The sequence below is a fragment of the Morus notabilis genome, unplaced genomic scaffold (genome assembly GCF_000414095.1).
Source record: "Morus notabilis unplaced genomic scaffold, ASM41409v2 Scaffold74, whole genome shotgun sequence".
In the NCBI taxonomy this organism is placed as follows: Eukaryota; Viridiplantae; Streptophyta; class Magnoliopsida; order Rosales; family Moraceae; genus Morus; species Morus notabilis.
In genome coordinates, this window is record NW_010359622.1 from 248,924 (window position 1) to 269,702 (window position 20,779).

At 35.9% G+C, this 20,779-nt stretch overlaps 3 protein-coding genes across 3 annotated transcripts; all 3 read right to left on the bottom strand.

Moving 5' to 3' along the window:
• Positions 1-3,512: 3,512 nt before the first annotated feature.
• Positions 3,513-5,978, bottom strand: LOC112090965 (zinc finger BED domain-containing protein DAYSLEEPER-like). The gene is made up of 7 exons (XM_024163521.1): positions 5,282-5,978; positions 5,100-5,234; positions 4,957-5,009; positions 4,591-4,833; positions 4,211-4,382; positions 3,858-3,986; positions 3,513-3,619 (listed from the first exon to the last, which is right to left on the bottom strand). The coding sequence occupies exons 1-7, from the start codon at positions 5,976-5,978 to the stop codon at positions 3,513-3,515; spliced, it is 1,536 nt and encodes a 511-aa protein (XP_024019289.1).
• A 21-nt stretch (positions 5,979-5,999) lies between these two features.
• On the bottom strand, positions 6,000-12,838 carry LOC112090968 (mechanosensitive ion channel protein 8-like). Its single transcript, XM_024163522.1, has 3 exons — positions 12,824-12,838; positions 12,038-12,643; positions 6,000-6,182 (listed from the first exon to the last, which is right to left on the bottom strand). Exons 1-3 carry the CDS (start codon positions 12,836-12,838, stop codon positions 6,000-6,002), a joined length of 804 nt encoding a protein of 267 aa, XP_024019290.1.
• Positions 12,839-15,181: 2,343 nt separating this feature from the next.
• On the bottom strand, positions 15,182-18,097 carry LOC21405209 (signal peptidase complex catalytic subunit SEC11A). Its single transcript, XM_024163534.1, has 8 exons — positions 17,937-18,097; positions 17,649-17,761; positions 16,832-16,903; positions 16,581-16,616; positions 16,134-16,179; positions 15,815-15,902; positions 15,611-15,668; positions 15,182-15,442 (listed from the first exon to the last, which is right to left on the bottom strand). Exons 1-8 carry the CDS (start codon positions 18,013-18,015, stop codon positions 15,392-15,394), a joined length of 543 nt encoding a protein of 180 aa, XP_024019302.1. The 5' UTR covers positions 18,016-18,097; the 3' UTR covers positions 15,182-15,391.
• Positions 18,098-20,779: the final 2,682 nt, after the last annotated feature.

The following is a 20,779-nucleotide window of genomic DNA, read 5'->3' on the forward strand; positions in this document are numbered from 1 at the left end:
AACTCTGTGATCTTAGCCTTGAATTGAAATTTACTAACATCGGTTGTGATGTACAGGATCCCCAGACAGGACAGGTAATTGGGACAGGCCATAGAGTTGGACGACTGTTTGCGCTAGACTCTCTACAACTCCCATCCAAGTTCACCTCTTCAGTTGCGCTTGCCACCATTTCTTCAAATCTTTGGCATTCTCATCTCGGTCATGCCTCACTCCCCCGTGTTAAACATCTTGCATCTAGTGGTCTTTTGGGTGATGTTTCTTTTCAGCCTTTTGATTGTACTTCCTGCCATTTAGGCAAACAAACTCGATTTTCATTTAATAAAAGCAATTTTGTTTCTTTTACTCTGTTTGATCTAGTCCACACTGATATATGGGGGCCTGCCCCCACTCCTACTAAGGGGGGATCTCAATACTTTATCATATTTGTAGATGATTTTTCTCGCTACACTTGGATCTATCTTCTAAAAAATCGATCAGAACTTCCTTATATATATATGGTTTTTCATAAAATGATTCAAACACAATTTTCGTGCAATATTAAAATCCTTCGTACTAATAATGCAATGGAATATAAAGAGAAATCACTCATTGATCTTACACAAAGTAATGGGACTCTTTTTCATCGTTCATGTCCAAACACATCCCAACAGAATGGACGTGCTGAGCGGAAACACTGTCACATTCTTGATGCAGTTCGTACTCTCCTTATTTCTGCTTCTCTTCCAGAACACTTTTGGGGTGAAGCAGCTCTCACTGCTATTTACACAATTAATCGAGTTCCATCACCTAGAATCCATAACAAAATGCCATTTGAGATACTCTATGGGAAGTCCCTTGATTATTCCAGACTCCGTGTCTTTGGTTGTGTTTGCTTCATTACACTTCCTCCCCATGAACGTACCAAACTCGATCCTCGGTCTCGTCTCTATCATTTTCTAGGATATGGCATTGAACATAAAGGTTATCGATGTTATGATCCTATCAGTTGTCATCTTTGTATTTCTCGAGATGTCACCTTCTGGGAACACAAGTTCTTCTCTAGTATTTCCTCATTTTCCTCTCATCCTTCAAGTACTTCTGTCATTTTTACTGACTCTTCTATTGCTTTGTTCCTAGAATCTTCTGAGTCAGTTGTAGGTGATTCTAGCGCTCACAGTCAACCAACTCTTGCTGATTCCACTGCTCCTAGTCCGATTGAGGTTCCTCCTGCTACATCACAATCACTTGAGATACTTCCACCCCTTGCTCTCACATAGCCTAAGGCCACCTCGACTATTGACCTTCGTCGTTCTGATAGGGTACGTGCTCCCCCTTCACAGCTTCAAGATTTTCATGTTTACTATGCCTTAGCCTCTCTTCATAAACCTTACACCTATCGTGAGGCTAGCATTGACCCCCCTTTGGTAAAAAGTAATGCAACAAGAACTAGATGCCCTCTCTTCCACCCATACCTGGAATCTGGTGGATTTACCTGCTAGCAAGACTGTTGTTGGATGCAAGTGGATTTACAAGATTAAGACTCGGCTTGTAGCAAAAGGGTTCACTCGGGAGTACGGTATTGACTACGAGGAGACCTTTGCTCCCGTTGCTCATCTCACCTCTGCTCGATCTTTACTTACCGTTGCATCAGTTCGTCGATGGCAGTTATTTCAAATGGATGTCAATAATGCTTTCTTGAATGGAGATCTTACAGAAGAAGTGTACATGAAACCTCCTCCCGGTTATGATCATCCTCTGTACAAAGTTTGTCGACTTAGACGAGATTTTTATGGTCTCAAGTAGGCACCTCGAGCTTGGTTCTCTAAGTTTAATGCTGTTATTTCTCAACAGGGCTTCACTCCTAGCCACTATGACTCTGCTCTCTTTATTCGAAAGACATCTTCGGGTATTATTTTACTCCTTCTTTACGTTGATGACATGATCATTACAGGAGACGATATTGCAGGTGTTCGTAGTCTTCAACAGTTTCTGAGTCAGAACTTCGAGATGAAAGATCTCGGTACCTTGAGCTATTTTCTTGGTCTTGAGGTTGCTATTGGTTCTGATGGGTACTATCTCTCTCAAGCCAAATATGCTTCAGAACTCCTCTCGAGAACTGGTCTCACAGATAGCAAGACGGTTACTAGTCCTCTTGAGCCCAATGGTAAGCTTCTTGCCATTGATGGTGAACTACTGCTTGATCCGACACTCTATCGTCAGCTGGTTGGTAGTCTCATTTATCTCACTGTCACCCGTCCTGACATTGCTTACTCAGTACATCTTGTTAGTCTATTCATGAGTGCTCCTCACTCAGTTCACTATGCGGTTGTTCTTCAGATTTTGTGATATGTCAAAGGGACCTTGTTCCATGGACTTTACTTCTCCTCATCCACATCACTTGATTTACGGGCCTATGTTGATGCTGATTGGGTAGGTGATCCCATTGATCGTCACTCTACCACAGGCTATTGTTTTCTCCTAGGTTCTTCCCTTATCTCCTGGAAGAGTAAGAAACAATCTGTTGTTGCTCGTTCGACCACCGAAGCAGAATATCGAGCCTTAGCTGACACTACTTCTGAGTTAGTCTGGCTTCGATGGCTACTCTCTGATATGGGTGCTCCACAGCTTACAAGCACTCCTCTTTACTGTGACAACGAGAGTGCCATACGGATTGCCCGCAATGATGTGTTTCATGAGCGCACCAAACATATAGAGATCGATTGTCACTTTGTTCGCCATCATCTTCGTTGCGACACTTTACAATTACGATCAATCTCCTCCGCTAACCAACTTGCTGATGTGTTCACCAAATCTCATCCTCCTAGACGCTTACGTGATCTCATTTCCAAACTCCAGCTGGCTGTTTTCATGCCGCCTCGAGTTTGAGGGGGATGTTGAATATATTATATTTATGATAGAATATATTATGTTTATGTCAGAATATTATGTATTCAATTTTATCAACTTTCTTGATTCTTTATAATTAGCAGATTCTTCTCCCTATAATTAGTTAGTTATCGTATTTAGGTTAGGGCTGGCAATTCGTGTTCGCGGACCGTGTTCGGGCCGATACGATTACGGCACGACACGATTATAGTGAGCACGAACACGACACGATTAATAAATGTGTCAGAAACCCAAATACGAACATGAAACGTTAATAACACGGTTAACACGACATGACACGCGAACACGATTACTAAACGTGCCGTGACAGGCCGACACGAAAAAAATACGTTTATGACCCGTCAAAATAATATTGTTCAAGAAATTTTAAAACAGCACAATTGGTAGGGAAAAATGATGAAATTAAAAATATTGTTTCATTATTGTTATATACGGCATAGTTAAAACAGAGCCATTCATTTTCTTTATCAATCTATAATTCATATTTGTGGTATCCATTCCAACTAAGAGTTTCATGTTTCATGAAAATATATTTAAATGTAAGTTCTATTATCATCACCTTCTTTTACATCTCCCAAGTGAGACCAATACAAAATGTATGCAAGTAACACAAATCTTAACCCCAACTACAAGAATTCAGTTGCATTAGTAGTTGCACAAACTATTCCATAGACAAAACTATTATAACCGCTTAAATAGAGACATTTTTCCATCATCCATTCACAGAAGAAAACTACAAATCAGTCAATAACAACCAAAATCAGAATTTCCCAAAAAGAAAATGACTTTCTGGGCGACCAAACACAAGGTCAAGAAAAAGTGCATACCTTAAGCAAGCCCAAGACCTTGGAGACCTTCTCGCCGATCAACCTTTTCTTCCAGTTGCTTTAACCTATTCATGGAAAAAGAAAACATTTTATTAATGAAATGAAATTTATAGCTTAGGCATGCCACAAGGAAATTCTTGTTACCTTCCATTGCATTTGAGGTGTTGAGGTTGTGAGAATTTTGAGATGAACCAGTAGTGGGCTCATTGATATCCAAACTAAAAACATCTTCAGTAATTTCATCCATAGCTTCACGAATCAATTTGTTATTTTCTACACAAAATAGATAACTTATATGGTTAAGACTTAAGATAACATAAGCTAAGACAATAAATAAACAAAAAAAAAAGCAAATATACCTTTATCTCCAAATAGCCAATCCCTAGTACACACCAATGTCTCAACTACGGTAGGTTTAAGTGAACTCCTATATTGATCCAATACTCATCCTCCAACACTAAAGGCAGATTCATATGCTACAGTAGATATTGGGATACTTAGGATATCACGAGCCATGTAAGAAAGCTCCGGATAGCGAAACTGATTTCCTTTCCAAAATTCAAGAACATCCAACTCAACACTCCCTTGTACTCTTGGCTCATCCAAATAAACTTCTAACTCTGATTTATGCATAACAGTTTGCTCTTGGCTTTCAAAGTTGTTGAACTCCTATAACCACAAAAATATAAAACAAGATGAAAAAGACAAATAAAGAACAATTAGTATTCATCAATGAATGCTAAATTAACAAAATCAACATATAAATATTCATAAACATAGTTATATTCAATACTTTAGTTTGCCTCTGTAAAAACTTTTGTGCTGGGTTTTTAGCAATAAAAGTAGGAAGTGAAGTCACAACATTTATTGTAGAAACCTTACCCTTAGAGTATTCAGTAAACAACAACTCCAAATTTCTCTTAACTTCTAAAAATTGAGGTGACCCTTTCATTCCATAAACATTGCCATAAGCATAATCTACAAAATTCAACTTGTAACGAGGATCAAGCACTATCGCAATTGCCAATATCAAACTGAAATCTTTCCAATACTTCTCAAACTTGGTAAGCATTGCTTTTGCCATAGCAGAAAAATATGCATCTTCACTTGTCTCAGATTTCTTCAATAACAAATAACTTGTGTACACAATTAGAAAGTACAAGTTTGTAGTGGGGTATTTAACTCCCGAAAAAACACAAGTGATATTATAAAAAGGTTCCAAAAATTCACAAATTTTCTCGACCTTTTCCCATTCATATGGATCAGGACAGTCCTTGTAATTAGAATCACTCAATTCTAAATGACAAAATGCTCATCGATAATACAAGACACTGTCAAGCATGAGGAATGTTGAGTTCCATCTTGTAGGTATATCTTGCCTCAAACCTCTCTTAGAATCAAGACCCACAAGCTTTACACACTCTAAAAACTTCTTCTTTCTAATTTGGGACCCTCTTACATATTTCACACTCTCACGAATCTTTTTAACTACTGAATCACTATCTTTCAACCCCTCTTGCACTACAAGGTTCAAAACATGTGCACAACACAAATATGAAAAAAAGAACCATCAGAAATAAGTGCATTGTTTTCAATCAACTGATTCTTCAACAGATCAACAGACACATAATTAGCAGAGGCATTTTTCAAAGTAAGAGTGAAAACCTTGTATTCAATTCTCCACTCACACAATAATGCATAAAGCTTTTCAGACAATGCAATACCAGTATGTGGTGATGGCATGAAGTAAAAATTCAAAAGCCTCTTTTGCAATACCCAATCTTTATCAATAAAATGGGCAGTTAATGACAAATATCCATCTGTAACTATGGAAGTCCACAAATCAGATGTCAAACAAATTCTACCGTGGCTCAACTCCAACATAGATTTTATTCTTGCTTTTTCCCGAGAATACATTTTTTGGACATCTGCCTTTAAAGTATTTCTAGTTACCAAAGTTATCTCAGGATGCAAATATTGGTAAGTCGCCCTAATAGCTTCATATTCAACAAAGGAGAATGGAAGGTCATGCAAAATGATTGCTATTGTTATCAATTCACGAAAGTGTTCAGCATCAAACCTTTTTACACTCAACGCTAAAGTCCCTTTGTCTTGTGACATCAATAGTTGGCCCACGTCACGCGTGTCTCTACGTACACATGATTGCATGTGACGTCGCATGCTTCCAGTCCCATTCTTGCTATTAGCCATATACACCACACCACACTCCTTGTATTTAGCTTTTAGCTCCTGATCTGCACCCATTGGAAGCCTTTCAAACTGGTTCTAGACAACAGAAGTATGCTTCCTTTTACGTTTAGAAATGCTGGTCGAATTCTTGGAATTAGCTTCAGGCTCAACATCTGCCTCCAACTCCAGTGCAATAGGTGCATCACCAGTAGCAGCAGCAGATGCGGTAGTGCTGTCTGACTCTACATTTACTCCAACACCATCTTGCAAATCATCCATCTACAAATCGGATCAAATGCACAGGAGAAAAGAAAAAAGTTTGAAGTAAAAGGAAAAAAAAAACAAACAGAAAGAAAAAGTTCTTGCTATTCACTTATCCTCAGCAAATCTCTTTGATAGCTCGAGTTCAAGTAAACTTTGAAGTTACAGAGATAAATATTGATGTTAATATTTTGAACAATGTCATACAGATTCATTTTTCAAGGAATATTAAATAAGTTCGTTTTCCCCTTTCATTTATGGAAACCATTTTATGGAAACATGTCCAAAGAGACAATGTCATACAGATTCATCATCCTTCATGTGTCAATTACTTTAAAAAGAAAAGAAGAAAGACAACCACTAGTAAATTAGGCTTAGGCTTTAAAAAAGCTAACCTGTTCTTGCTTTTTTTTTTTCCCTCTCTCACTCTTTTTTTCCCTCTTCACATTTTTAAGGATAAAGACTTTCACTTGGAAAGTGATAGCCCATGCCTAAAGATATTCATAGTCAGCACCACTGTCATTATGCAAAGGAAAAAAAAGGTAGTGGCCAAGGCGCCAAGCCAACACTACATTCCAAGACACCTACGAAATCTTCTGGGTTTGTCCTTGCTGGTGGGACAAGCAAATTATTTCATATATGATGAATTACGGCAAATTTACATTTTTACAAGAAACGAAATACGCAAAATATCATATTGCAATGAATTACACTTAAAAAAATAAAAAAAAAAACAACTCAAGAAGTAATTATTCCTAATAATGTTATATTTTAATAATTTTTTTGAATATACCTTTTACCTTTTATGAGAAAACTTTACAAAAGAGACATAACAGGACTTTCGTTTTTACCATAATAATATGGAAACTAGTTTCATTTTTTTTTTTCAAAATTTCATAACCACTCCACCTTTTGAGTTCGAATATTAATGTATGTATTATCATTTGAGTGATGAAATAAGATTTTCATCTCAACTTTAGTCCCATATTTGCGTTGAGTGAGTCAAATTATTTGCACCACCACACATGTGTCTCACACCTATGCAGGCAATTCATGTGGGGTTTGAATCTTTGATGCACACCAACCAAATCAAGATTTTAAGAAATTCCGTGGGATTTTTGACTTGACATAAATGAAAGGGACTATTAAACCAGAAGAAACTAACTTATTTAAACATGTCCAAAGAGACTATTAAACATACAGAAGAAACCAGTTTAAACATGTCTAAAGAGACTATTAAAAACTAAATTCTTTCAAATAAGTTCGTTTTCCCCTTTCATTTATGGACTAATAATAAATACCAAATTACTACTCATAAATTTCCACCATATATCAATGAAGCTTTCCCCTTTCTCCTCATCTTTTCTTCAAAGTTTTGGTTGGATTCTCCGGAATAACAAAAAAGTCAAACATGAAAAGATCATTTGAATGAAAGTGGAGAACATACGGGAGAAATGTAGAGTTTGCGACCACTTCCGGTGTTGGAGACTCTGAGAAAAAATCGAGCAAACTAGCCAAGTCTAACTACAAAGTCAAGAACAACTTTCAAATACAGTGAAGAACAACTTTCAAATACAGTCGAAGAATCAAAACAAAAAAAAAAGAGAAAATGAAAAGTCCTGAGGGCTTTATCAGTCAATGAAAAAATTGAAAGAAAAAATGAAAAAGTCCTGAATGCGAAGAAGAAGGAGGAGTACGTACATGGAGATGGAGATGGAGATGGAGAAAAACTCGTCCCGTCCGCCCCCCAAAATCAAAATCCAAATGGTTGTTCGCCCCCCAAAATCAATCTCAATGGTGAAAGGCTGAACCTGAAACGGCAGGTGAGGAGTGAGGACTGAGGCCGTAAGGACTGAGGTAGTGGCCGGTGAGGACTGAGGCGGACTGAGGTAGTGAGGACTGAGAACTGAGGCAGGTGAGGCGGGTGAGATTTGAGAGACCGTGAGATGAGACTCGAGAGAATGAGAGAGAGAACTGAGGCATTGTGTCGGCCCGATAATGACACGTTTAATTAAACGGGTTAAACGTGTTAAACGGGTTGGCACGAATCCATCCCATTTATTTTCGTGTTATTCGTGTCAGCCCGTTAACGACCTAATTAATAATCGTGCGGTCTAAATTTATTTATCTCGTGTCATTTTCGTGTCGCTTCATCGTGTCGTGTCTGAAATTGTCAGCCCTAATTTAGGTATCCCCTTGTAACTATAAAAGAGAGCTCTCCTACAATTGAAATACATAAAACATTTCACATATTTCTTGTCCTCCTTTATTTTCAACGAACACAATCAAGCCTAACGAACACGTTTAAACAGCAAAATGCAATCTTAACAAAAAGGGTACTTTTCAATTTCAAATGCCAAAAGGAAAAAAAAAAATTTACAGTCCTAAAGTGAGGACCTGAGAAAGAGTTTGCCTGATTTTGATGGATTTAATGGAGTGGAGGATGTATCCAAGCCAATATCCCATCCCTCTCTCTCCCCCCGGCGTCCACAGCTGTCTTCCGCCGTCGTCCTCCGCCGCCGCGGCATTTCGGCGTCCGCCGTCGCGGTACTCCGGCGTCCACCGTCGCTTCCGCTGATCGTCGTTAGTAATCCGTTCCTTATATTTAGGTATTAAGTTTAACTGTCTTTTTCTCTCTCTGAAATTCATCTTGGATTCGAGTTCTTCTTTGGGTACTCTTTTAAGTTTGTTGTTTGATTTCAAGAAAAGGGTATTGATCAAATTTTTGAATCAGTTTATGTAAATTTTTGTAACCTCTGAATCCTTTTTAATGTTTTTTTTTTTTTCTCGTGTATTGCTGCTAGATTTTCAGTTTAGTGTTCTGAAGGTGGTAGATTTCTCCTTGCCATTTTATTTTGCAATAGTTCGATTCAGGGGTGTTGTACTACTTGATGAAGGAATTTGGTTCCACTCTGAGTGATCTTTAGGATTTCCTTTTCTAAAATCCAATCAATCCCAAAATATGTGCTTATGTACTGCTTTAGAGGTTCATTAGGATTTCGTTTCAATTTTTTTGAGTCTTCTTTTCTGTTCTTGTAAGTATGTATGATTGATGCTCTAACTATTTGTAAGGATGTTCTTTTCTGTTCTTGTAAGTACTGATTCGCGAAAGAATTAAGGCTTTGATTTGTAAGGATGTTCATATGTTAATTAAATTAAAGGATTCTCCTGTTGTGCAACTCTGAATTCTTAATACATCTCAATATATTTATTCATTCTTTACATTATCGATGACTAGTCTGTCTGCAAATCTACATTTTCTTTCAATTGTTTGATTACTTCCTTGGTGGGTGGTATAGTTGTCATATGCATATGGTTACCATGAGCTCTGCAAGCAGCTCTTTAGTATTTTCCCCGAGAACAAGAGAGTAATTTATTCTTAGTCTATATTTGCTTTTATTTACTTTGCTTTTATTATTTTGTAGAATTAATGGAGTCATCAAGTATTAATGAGGAAGTAGATTTTATGCCGAGTGCTTCTAATCGTGGGGCTGAGAGTACTTATCAAGTGGAAGTGGAAGATATAGTTGAGGAAGGAAGAAAAAGGAACTTGCAATCTGTTGTATAGGATCATTATGATATAAAAAAGATTAATGGGAAAGAGAAAGCAATTTGTAAGCATTGTGAGGAGAAAGTAAAAATGGTACAAGCCATTTGCATAAACATATGAGTGGATGTCCTAAGTTGAAAGGAGGCACAAATAAAAAAGACAAAAGAGAAGTGGTGGGACTCCTTCAATCGGCGGATACAATTTTGATCCGGAGTTGCTTAGAGAGAAAATAGCCCATATGATTATTTTGCATGAGTATCCTTTGAGTCGGAGCATGTTGGTTTTATTGAAATGATGAGCGTTGCATGCCCCATGTTTAAGATGATGTCAAGAAACACCATCAGAAGCAATACATTTAAGATTTATAAGGAAAAGAAAGACAATGCAATGCAGCTAATGGAGAAAAACTCCCAAGTAAAATTATTGTTACAACAGATATGTGGACAGCTAGCAACCAGGAGAGGGTACATGACTGTGACGGGGCACTTTATTGATGAATCTTGGGTTTTAACATCCCAGATTTTGAGTTTTCTATATCTTCCATCGCCACGTGATGCTCCGACATTAACTAATGCATTGATTGATTGTTTGATGGACTGGAATGTAGACCACAAATTGTCTACATTGACAGTAGATAATTGTACTACAAATGATGCTATGATTCCGCTTGTAAAGGAGAAGTTGTCTGGTGGTTCGCTACTTTTGGATGGGAAGTTATTTCATATGCGTTGTTGTGCGCATATTTTGAATCTTATTGTGAAGGATGGTTTAGCTATCTATAATGTTGGCACGTTTCTTACTGGTCTGGGACACCAAAAAGAATGGAAACACTTGAGGGGTTGCTCGTCAATTGAAGATACATAGGCTTAGTTTGGTAGTGCGGTGGATTTTAGAAAAATTACTTTTAGCTGTGCTGAAGGAAGAAACAGTTGTTACAAGAAGCAGCTGAGTGTAGGTAAACTATAATTATAATAACTGTGTTGGTTTTAAAATCAGTGTAATAGTGTTTGGTAAATTTTAAAGTTGAATTGTTGTAGGTATGTAAAATGACCAAAATAGACATGATATGAAACTTAAATATATATAATTATTTTTGGAATTTAGAAATACTTGTTTAACTTAAAAAAAAAACATAATGCTATGATTTCGAGTTGTTTAATAATAAATTTATGATAATTAATTCTTTTTTTTTTTTCATTTCTTCATTTACAATATAATTACAACTAAAATGAGCATTAGTGAGTAATCAATTTGTTGAACAAAAATGTACATTCTATAAACAAGTTAAAAGCTAGATCGTCAAATGACCAAGTTACATAAAAAAAGTTGGGCCTTGATGCCTTGTATGTGGTCTTCAGCTTTCTTATTGGTGGCCTGACCTTCTTGTACACCAATGGAAACTTATCTTCGAGTTGTGAAATTATTTTGAGCTCTCTCTCTTGCAAAGCTTGGCAAGGACAGTTGTAGTCTTGATAACGCAACTAAATACCATAATTATCAATTTTGGTGGGGTTCTTCTCATAAATTTGTAAGAAAAAATGATAAATTTGTTGAGAAATTTCATGCCAAGAAACGGATTAAGCCAAATGATAATTAATTATAGGATCACAAATAAAGAACATTTCAAACATATTGATATCTATACACACACGTACATATTGATATCCTTACACACACGTAAATGAATAAATTCACACATTGATATCCATATACAAGAAAAAAGAACAAATGAAAGGAATAGTTCTTGCAAACATATATATCCATACACACACCACATATATGCCTACAAACATATATATCCATCTTCTTTGTCGTTGTTTTCTAAAGGAAAATGTTTAATATTGCACACTTCTTTATCTATGTGATAATATATTAGGTCATAAAAAGTTATAGTAAATGTAACTTGGAACATTTGAGTTATAGTTTCCTTGGATGTTAGAGCTTAGAGCTTAGAACTATTTTATTGATTTTGGCATATGATAAGGATGTTTACATCCACACTCCGTAAGTTTCACACAAAGGAATCCATAAACTAAAATTGTGTTACAGAAATTTATCCATCTTTTTCAAAGCAGCCTTGCTAATTCCCTCTTTTTCAGCTGCTGCTCCAAACAAGTGGATTGTCCTCATAGCTTCATCTTTACTCATAAACCACATCAAGTCCTCTAGGAATATACATCTATCACAACATGTATATATAATATTGACATATCTTGCAGAAAGGAAAATTGGAATTGTACAGAAGAAAAAGGTTTCAATCTTAGGGTTAAAACTTTTTTGTACAAGGATCATTTGACACAGAGAAAAAAGAAATGCTTCAAACCAAATTGCATATAATTTTTAAACGGAAGAAGGGCATAGTAACATACTCGAACCGCGGCTTGGCTACTCTGGAGAAAATCTTCTTGGCAGCTTCTTTTGCCTGGCATATAGTTTTAATCTGCAAAGAAGACTCATCGTCCGTATCCAAATTGAGTATTCGCTCATCCAGAGTCGTCAAGGATCCATTCCCGATGGTACGCATCATTCTTTTCATACTCCAAGCAGATATATTTTTCGGGTTTAGCTTATGCAAGTACTCAATTGGAATTTTCTTGTCATGCCTCTCAGAAGCGTGTCTCGAAAATGTAGGACTCCTATTAAACGATGGGAATGGACAATCATTCCTTGGAAGAAGAGTTGCCCTGAGCTCCCTAGGCATGGCTGCCCCAGCACTCTGAAACTCCCTAGCCTCATGTCTTTCCAAGGATATCGGACGACCAGAAAGCGTCTCGATCACGTACTGATTGAACAAAGCCTCCTGAATTCTTTCAAAGAAGTTGTTGACATGGAAAGACAAAGCAAGGACCTTAACAAGAAGTGTTTTCAGAAGGCAAACCAAAGTGCCCACCAGAAAACAGACCAAGATCTTGGTCACATAAGGCAGGATCTAGATCTAGAACGATCTCGGCTTGGATGGTGAAGTGGTGGCCGTGAAAGTGAAGGGGTCAAAAGCATGGTGGATTCCGATTGCAAGAAATTGGGGACAGAACTATCTCAACCTAAAAAATTGATTTGTCTACTTTGGGGGTAAAGGCAACAAGAGAGGGCCCATAAATGCACTTGATACCTGTTTTAACCCCATCATTCGAACTTGAAGGATTTCCCCAGCCAATCGACCAAATCGACATTCAGAGAAAAAAAATCCCTTGACCAAATTGACATTCAGAGAAAAAAAATCCCTTGACCAAATCAACATTCAGAGAAAAAAAATCCCTTGACCAAATCAACATTCAGAGGATAAACAAGTTTACGGTTTACAGAGTAGAGAAATAAAATTTTGTACAAAAAATTCATCAAGCCAGAAACCAAATCAACATTCAAAAAAAAAAGCTCAATCAAGTACCTACAGATGCAGAGATGGTGAGCTCCAACCAGATCCGCTCTCAGCCAGCTACGAAATCTAGAAACCCTAACACGAGCAAACCACCAACACCGAGAGAACAGAAAGAGATGAGAGACTCCGCAGCCGACAATCGCAGGAGATCCTAGCCGGAAATGAAGAGAGGGGGTCCGAGAGAGAGAACAAAGATAAACGGAGGGAGCTGAGAGAGCAAGGCTGAGGCTGAGAGAACTTTGGCTGAGAGAGTTCGATTTTAGAGAGGAGAGATGGCGAATGAGCAGAAAGAAATGAGGGGCTGAGAATTTTTTTGATTCAGGAGTATTTTGGGGATAACACAAATTTCATTAATGGCTCAGGTAGATTCCCACACAATCTACGATCAAAAGCAGCAAGTGAGCTGCTTTTGATTTCAGCCTAAAATTACTTTTAGATTCTCTAAAAATCAGTTTTTAAAGTGTTTACCAAACACATCAAACAGTTTTAGCTGAATAAAAAACTGATTTTAACCTCCCAAAATCTCTACCAAACTCAACTATAGTACAGAGAAGATTGCCCTCGATTGTCTGACTAGATGAAATTCAACCTACACGATGCTTAGTGTTGCAATTATATACAAAGATTGTTTTCCGTGACTAAAACAATGCGATTCTCACTATAAGTCTGTGCCTTCAGAGGATGACTGGACCTTGGCAGCGGATTTATGCGAGAAGTTGCACTTGTTTTATCAAGTGGCTGAGCTGTTTTCAGGAACAAAGTACCCCACAGCTAATCTCTTCTTTCCGAAGATTTGTGAGATGAAAATGTCAATTCGGAATTGGTTGGCTTCAAATGATCCTTATGTCAAGGACATGGCTAGTGCAATGACGGATAAATTTGAGAAGTATTGGAATGAAATTCACGGAGTGATGACTGTTTGGATCCGAGATTCAAGAATTGCTAAATCAGTCATTACAAATCGCTTATGAAACTAGGATAGGAATCAAATCCAACAAACATTTGAAGCACTAGAGAAAACAAAAACAGCTAGTATATGGGCTACAAAATTCCCAAAACAAGAAATGTAACTAACAGAACCACAAGAAGAAACTAGAGAAATTTGACGAAGGATATCACCAATCACATTTGAGTCGGATGATCGCAGATTTAGCTTACTAACAGCGTGCATCACATTCAAGCTTACTAACAGCGTGCATCAGATTCACTGCATCAGTCTCCACAACCTAATTGAGAAAGCCATTTTCCACTCATTATTGAATTGAAAATTTTAATTATCAGTTTTTCAAGGACTGAAATGAATCCTTAATAAAAATAAATAAATAAATAAATAAAGGCAACCCGGTCATGTTGGGGCACTTTGACCCACTCGGTTTTTATAAACTGGAGTGGGGCGGCAAAAACTCGCCCCGATATTTGCATCCCTAGTTCCATTTCTCAGTGAAAGCAAATTGATGGCATTTTGGTGAAGGAATTGTCGTTGGAAATTTGCAAGTTAGTAACAAAATTTTTGTGTTGTGTGGTCAATGGTGGCCATGCCAGTGCAAAATATGACTTTTGAATTTGACTTGAGAAAAGTTGACTTGTCAACTATGTTATATGTCAAAACGTGGCACTTCAAATGCTTTTAGGACATGTGGATTTTGGTGGGCCCAAGAAAAATAAGTAACAAATATGTTGTGTTCAAAATCCTCGCTTTATTATCAGACTTCTTAAGGGAAAACCCATCAAACCCCAACTCACTTTTTCAAGCAACAATCAATGTTAGGATACCAGTCCTAACATCAACTACTAAAGAGATGGGTCCCATTGCATGATCCCATATATATAGAGCCCACATTTTATTAATTGTGATGTTGAATATTGATGCGCATTTTTCTTTTTGAAGTCATGTTTGCAAAAATACTTGAGCTTGGCACGCAAGAAACAAAAGGCGGCCTCCGCATGTGGACCCTCCTGTAGCAAAAGGTACTATTATATGCTATAGGTTAGATACAACAATCTTCCATAAACACATTTAGAATGTATTTCACTAGTTCAAGAATGAAGGCTTTACTTCCAGTAGTAGTTGCCACAAGAAAGCTGAAAAAAATATTAGATGGTATAAATGGTACATTCATAGATTGAACTTTGGGGGCAAAACAAGTAGAAAGTCAATTGCCACCATTACACTGATCCCCTGTAATGTTTCTCAGTATTTGTCTGGTATAAAAAACATCTTTCATGTTTCCAACAGAAAATGAGAATGTCTTTATGGTTGGAACTTCGAACCAATCTCTGTAAACTTGAAAACTAGTATTTCTAGTCCTTTGAGGTAAGAACCAGCAATCCCAATGCTCCAATAACTATATACTGCAATCGGATTAACAAATATAGTCAATAGAAAATAAAAGAAGCTCCGGCCTTGCTTCGAGGAAAAAAAATAAGTTTCACCAATGGGGATGAAAGAAAACAAAAGAGAAAAAAACATTTTTTTTAAAAAAAATATGTGAATCTTCTCAAGTTTCAGTGAAAACTAACCTTGATTATTGGCTTCTCAGTCATGATTATTGTCAGCCAGCCAACATAAGGCAAGAACCTGCACAGTGAGAACAGATGATGTCATGAAAAATTTGAGTCGTGGGAAAGAAAATATCGACTTCTAGAAATTAGAGACAACTAATTGACCTTTGTTCACATATACAATCTTAATCAGTACTAACGTATCAATGTTACTAGGCTTACCCAACAGCTCTTCCCATGATATGTTGGCGTTCCAACCATTTTTGGCCCGGAGCATACAACATCCTATCATCCACGTCGTTATTGTCTCCTGGAAAAATTAGCAAACATGAAACAAGGATTATATAAGTATTGGTTAAGCGATAAGTTTCTAATCACTAAAACAAGGAAAGTCTAAGAATTTATATATGAACTCCACAACCGTGTTGTCGGTTAGTTTTTATTTCCATCCCGAATGACTGTATATTTCAAGATTGTCCCTTTATCTTTTTCCACTAAAATAACATCCCAAAGAGAAAAACGATTACATAGAGATTAGTACCTTTTGTGAGGACATAAACTTCTCCGCTATCCTCTCGCTCATGAACCTACCAAAGAGGATCAGAAAAGCACTGGTCAGTCGTCTAAACAAAGGAAAACAAGCAAAAAATCATGTGGTAGGCAGGAGTAACAAGTTCTTTACTTGAAGACACAAATCAATAGCAAAAAATAATAATAATAAAAAAGTACTTTAATTTTAAGAGTTATTTTTCTTTTCTGAAGATTTTATTACCAATCTCAGCTCAACAGTGGAAAGAAAGTGGTATATTTAAATGGGATCCTCTTTAGCTTACTCCACTTTATTAACTAAAAACTAGCACATGTATAAATATCTACAGTACACGGGAAAAGGCATCATCCACGACATAAAAAACATCCAGAGAAGTGGTAGACTGTCTATACAGAACAGAAATTGATATTGCAAGGTGAAGACCCTTAGAATTGTTACCTTGATTACTCGATGAACGATTGAAATAGGATGTCCCTGGACAAGATATGAAAGGTAGATCAGGAAGCAGGAAAAAAAAGAAAAGGAAGAAAAGGCCCCGGCTTATAGCCCAAAGAAATGAGAAGTGTTCAAAAGAAAGAAAGTCATCCAAGTAAGTCAAACAAAAGAATCTTGTAACAATTCGGAGGGGGAAAAAAAGGCTGGAGAGAAACAAACAAGTTAATGGATGTTTACTATAAAGAAGAACTTACTTCCACATTGAACACAATAATTTCTCCTGCACGTATGGGGTCCTCGCTCATACGCAAGAAAAGAATGTCACCCTGCAAAGGAATTAAAGTGCCACGTACACAAACCAAATTGTGAAGAGAAAACAGAAAGATCAAAGGTATTTTGTCCACATCACGGTGAGCTGCGAAACGAGAAACAAATTGAAAATGCAAATAGATGCGAATCAATAAGGTGCTTTAATCTTCATCATCACAAGAATTGAAGGGAAAAGAAAGCGCTTTCCAATGTAGTACGATAGTTAATTTCTTTAATTGAAAGTGTTAAAAACTACACAGAATGTTTAGCTCCAACCAATACTGCAAACAAAAGACTTCTATCTCCAGTTATGTTCTCAAATCCATTACCATATAAAGTTCATTCAAGAAACTTCAAACTTGTAGATAGGATCCCTCTCTTGTTTTAGCTTGACAAAAAATTTCTTATAGATTATTCCAAAATCCAATTTTTTGACATTTTGATCTCACTATCAACTAAACCGAAAGCAATTCTACAATGTGGGACCCAAGAGAAAAGAAAAGAACTTCCGCCTACACCATAACTCGGATCCTAAAAAATGTCAAGCATTTGAGCACAACAAACAAAAACCAAAAACAAAAAACAAAAAAACAAGTCGTTTGACAAGAAATCAACAGACAAATTCAACAAATATCCTAAGTGAAACTGAAAATGTAATAAATCTAAAACTCCAACAGCCAGGAATTTGATAAACCAATCCTCAAATCCCAGAAAATCCCAGAAAAGGGATTTCACAAAAAACCAAGTTGATTCAATACTCACCCTTGCAAAGCCAGGTTCCATACTCTCAGAGAGCACAACCACAACAGGCGATTCACTGCCAGTTATACACATTAACCCTTTCCATATCACCAATGCCGACGACACAATCAAGCCTTAAAAAAAAAGATTCAAAAAAATCCAGTCTTAGCAAAAGGGCATTTTCAATTTCATAATTCATAGTTACATAGAGAAAAGAAGAAAGTTTGCCCAACTCAAAAAAAAAAAAAAAAGAAAGAAAGAAAACAAAGAACCAAACGCAAAAGAAATGTAGTTTGGGATTTGACAGACCAAGAATGACGATCTGGGAGAGAGTTTGTCGGATTTGGATGGACTTAATGGAGTCTAAAGTCTCTCCGAACCAACCCATTTTTCGGTTGAGCGAATTGGTGACAATTTCGGTGAAGAAATCGTCGTTGGAATTTTGTTGCTGTGCAAAATGACTGTTCGGAGTTTTCACTCCCAACGGTTGGATTATTGGGTTCTTTATATTTGTTTATTTGTTTTTAATTAATGAAAATGATAATTGTGAAGTTGTGCGCAAAGTTAAACGTAGCATTTCGAATGCTTTTAGGACATGTGGATTTTGGGTCCAATTAGTAATAGAATTTTATTTTTCCTTAAAAGGCATATTTCGTGAAATAAAAGTTCATTTATTTCCCTTAAGGAAAAAAAAAAAGAATTTATATTGGAATTTCTTGAGACTTCGTTTAGTAGGAGGAATGATAGAGAGTGTTAAAGAGATGAGAATGTAAAGGATATAAAGAATTATAATAATTATTTATGTTATTTGGTACGAGAGTATGAGTTGAAAAGATAGAAGATAAATTTTTATTTAATTATTATATTATCTATTTTACTATTTGTTACTTTTGAAAAGTAAAAAAGTCATTTTGTTTTAATTTTGAGTGAATTAATTGAATCATTCTATCAATGGAATGATTCAAAATGGTAAACTTGGAGAGAGATACTCTCCCTCTATCTCCTAGTTCTCTCTTTTTTTCCTTCTTACCAAACAAGAGATTCACCATCTTTACACCATTCTCTCTCAGTTCATCTCTCCCTCCCTCCTATCAAACATACTCTAATGAAAAGTGGAAGGAAAGAAAATGTTGAAGGAATTTTAGGATGGAAATTGATAAGTTAGCTTGTTTGGTAGAAAGGAAATTGGGAAGGAAAAGAAAATTGAATAGAAATTTCTTTTAGTAGGTCCTACTATATTCACTCTCTCTAAAAATGGACGAATTTTATGAATGAAAATATAAATAACTACACAAATGAAGTCAAATTATTGAATTGTCCTCATTTTTCATCTAAAATTTTGCCATAAAGAAAAGATAAATAGAACTCTCTCTCTCCATTTAGCTCACTTTTCACGGACAGAAAAACTTCTCATTGTTTGTAAGTTCTATTGTTGAGGATTCTGGTCTCAATTTACTTCAATTTTAAAATTAATTTTGTGGATGAATATCTCACTCCCTTATTATTTCTTGTAAATTTTCTCTTGGTCTTTCGTAGGTAATCTGACTTTTTTTTTGCTTGACTGTAAATAATCTAACTGGGTTAAATTGATTCATGCACTTTTGCAAAGGCATAGATTTTTAATCGTATCTTTGGATGGGTCTTTTGTATCAATATATAATTTCTAATAGTTGATCAATCCAATTTTTGTAAAGGTCAAAAAGATTCGGGGGAATCAGATGGAAATGGAGTTTTTGTACCCATGTTCAACTTTGAATTCTTTTTTCAATTGTATTTATTTAGTATTGTAAATATGGTTTTTTTTTTTTTTTTTACAATTTACTAGTCCAAAATTTGTTTTTGCTTGTGTAATATCAACATCGTATGTTATTTGAGAAGTTCTGGTTTTTTTTAAGGACTAAATTGGCTAAATGGTAATTTATGAAGCTCTTTAATGGATTCTAATGCTATGCGCTTTTGAATTGAATATGAATATCTTCTATTTATTACAAAGTATCTCCTTGTTTTCTTTTTCCCTAAATTGTTATCATGACGTCTTCATTCTAATTCAGGTTTATGGTAGTTGCCTATGTTCAATGGGATATGCAAAGAAATGGAGGCACACTGAGATCCAATATTATGATAAATTAAGTGAGTTTTTTTGCAAATGATAAAGCTAATGATGAGGTTGCTGCTAGTGCAAAAGAGAAAGTTTGACAATGGCAGAGGAAACTAGCTCCAACCAATCTGTTGGTGTTGAACAGTTTGATGAGGTAAATATTGATATTATTGAGTCCTTATCCCCACAGAATAATTCTCAAGTTATAAATGCATCCAAAGGTGTAAAAAGAAAAGCTTACATGATTGATTCACTTGACAAGCATATTGGAATGCTTCACTCTGACATGAGTAATGCGGCTGATGCAATTAGAGAGGGTAAGGCTATTGCTGAAAAAACACAACCACGTATCTATCAGAGAAAAAGTTTATGCTGAAGTAATGAACGTTGGAGTTCCTAATAATCTTCAATTGGAAGCTTTTCTACTTTTAATCAAAAGTGCATCACAAAAGCGAGCTTTCTTTACAGTTCCAAATCATCGTCGCTATGAGTAGATGATGTACAATAATGAAGACTGAAACCATATGGTTTAAAAGTTTAGTAGTTTATAACCCTTTTGGTAAATATATCTACATGGTACTTAGTTGATCATACATGCTTTTTGTTGATACTTGATAGCTGATGAATATTGGGAAATATATATGAAGATACAAACTAATACTTTGTGGAACTTTTTTGTAAATTTCTCTTACTTTACAATAGTGGATGCATAGTATGCTAGTCACTTTTTTGTTGTAGTTGAACCTTTAACAAGTTGTATAGGGGACAACTGTGGAGATGCTAGCATATATACTGTAGCTAGCTACTCTTTTGTTGTATTTAAACGTTAGAAAATTACTGATACATTAATGCTATATAAGTTGGACTATATTTTTGTTCCTTTATTTATGTATGTGTGTATATATACATAATATAGATGGAATATATGTGTAAGTTATATGAATTTTTTTAGTTAATTTGATGTTAAATACTATATTATTTATACTTTATTATAAAAGAATATTAATAAAAAATATTTGGTCAAAAAAGTAATTACACCAATAATAAATTTTTC

Bases quoted from the DNA above. Each gene is read 5' to 3' on its own strand.
- LOC21405209 (XM_024163534.1), bottom strand. From the start codon at position 18,015: ATGGGTTGGTTCGGAGAGACTTTAGACTCCATTAAGTCCATCCAAATC. The intron at 16,617-16,831 runs GTAAGTTCTTCT...TATCTTGTCCAG, and splicing joins TTATTGTGTTCAATGTGGAA to GGACATCCTATTTCAATCGT. The intron at 15,443-15,610 runs GTTAGTTTTCAC...ATCCGATTGCAG, and splicing joins CTGAGAAGCCAATAATCAAG to TATATAGTTATTGGAGCATT.
- LOC112090965 (XM_024163521.1), bottom strand. From the start codon at position 5,978: ATGGGTGCAGATCAGGAGCTAAAAGCTAAATACAAGGAGTGTGGTGTG. The intron at 5,010-5,099 runs GTTTGAGGCAAG...TTTGTCATTTAG, and splicing joins GGGTCTTGATTCTAAGAGAG to AATTGAGTGATTCTAATTAC. The intron at 4,383-4,590 runs GTTTCTACAATA...TTGTGGTTATAG, and splicing joins CTGAATACTCTAAGGGTAAG to GAGTTCAACAACTTTGAAAG.
- LOC112090968 (XM_024163522.1), bottom strand. The intron at 6,183-12,037 runs GTTTGAAGCATT...TCCGATTTGTAG, and splicing joins TAAAAATTATATGCAATTTG to ATGGATGATTTGCAAGATGG.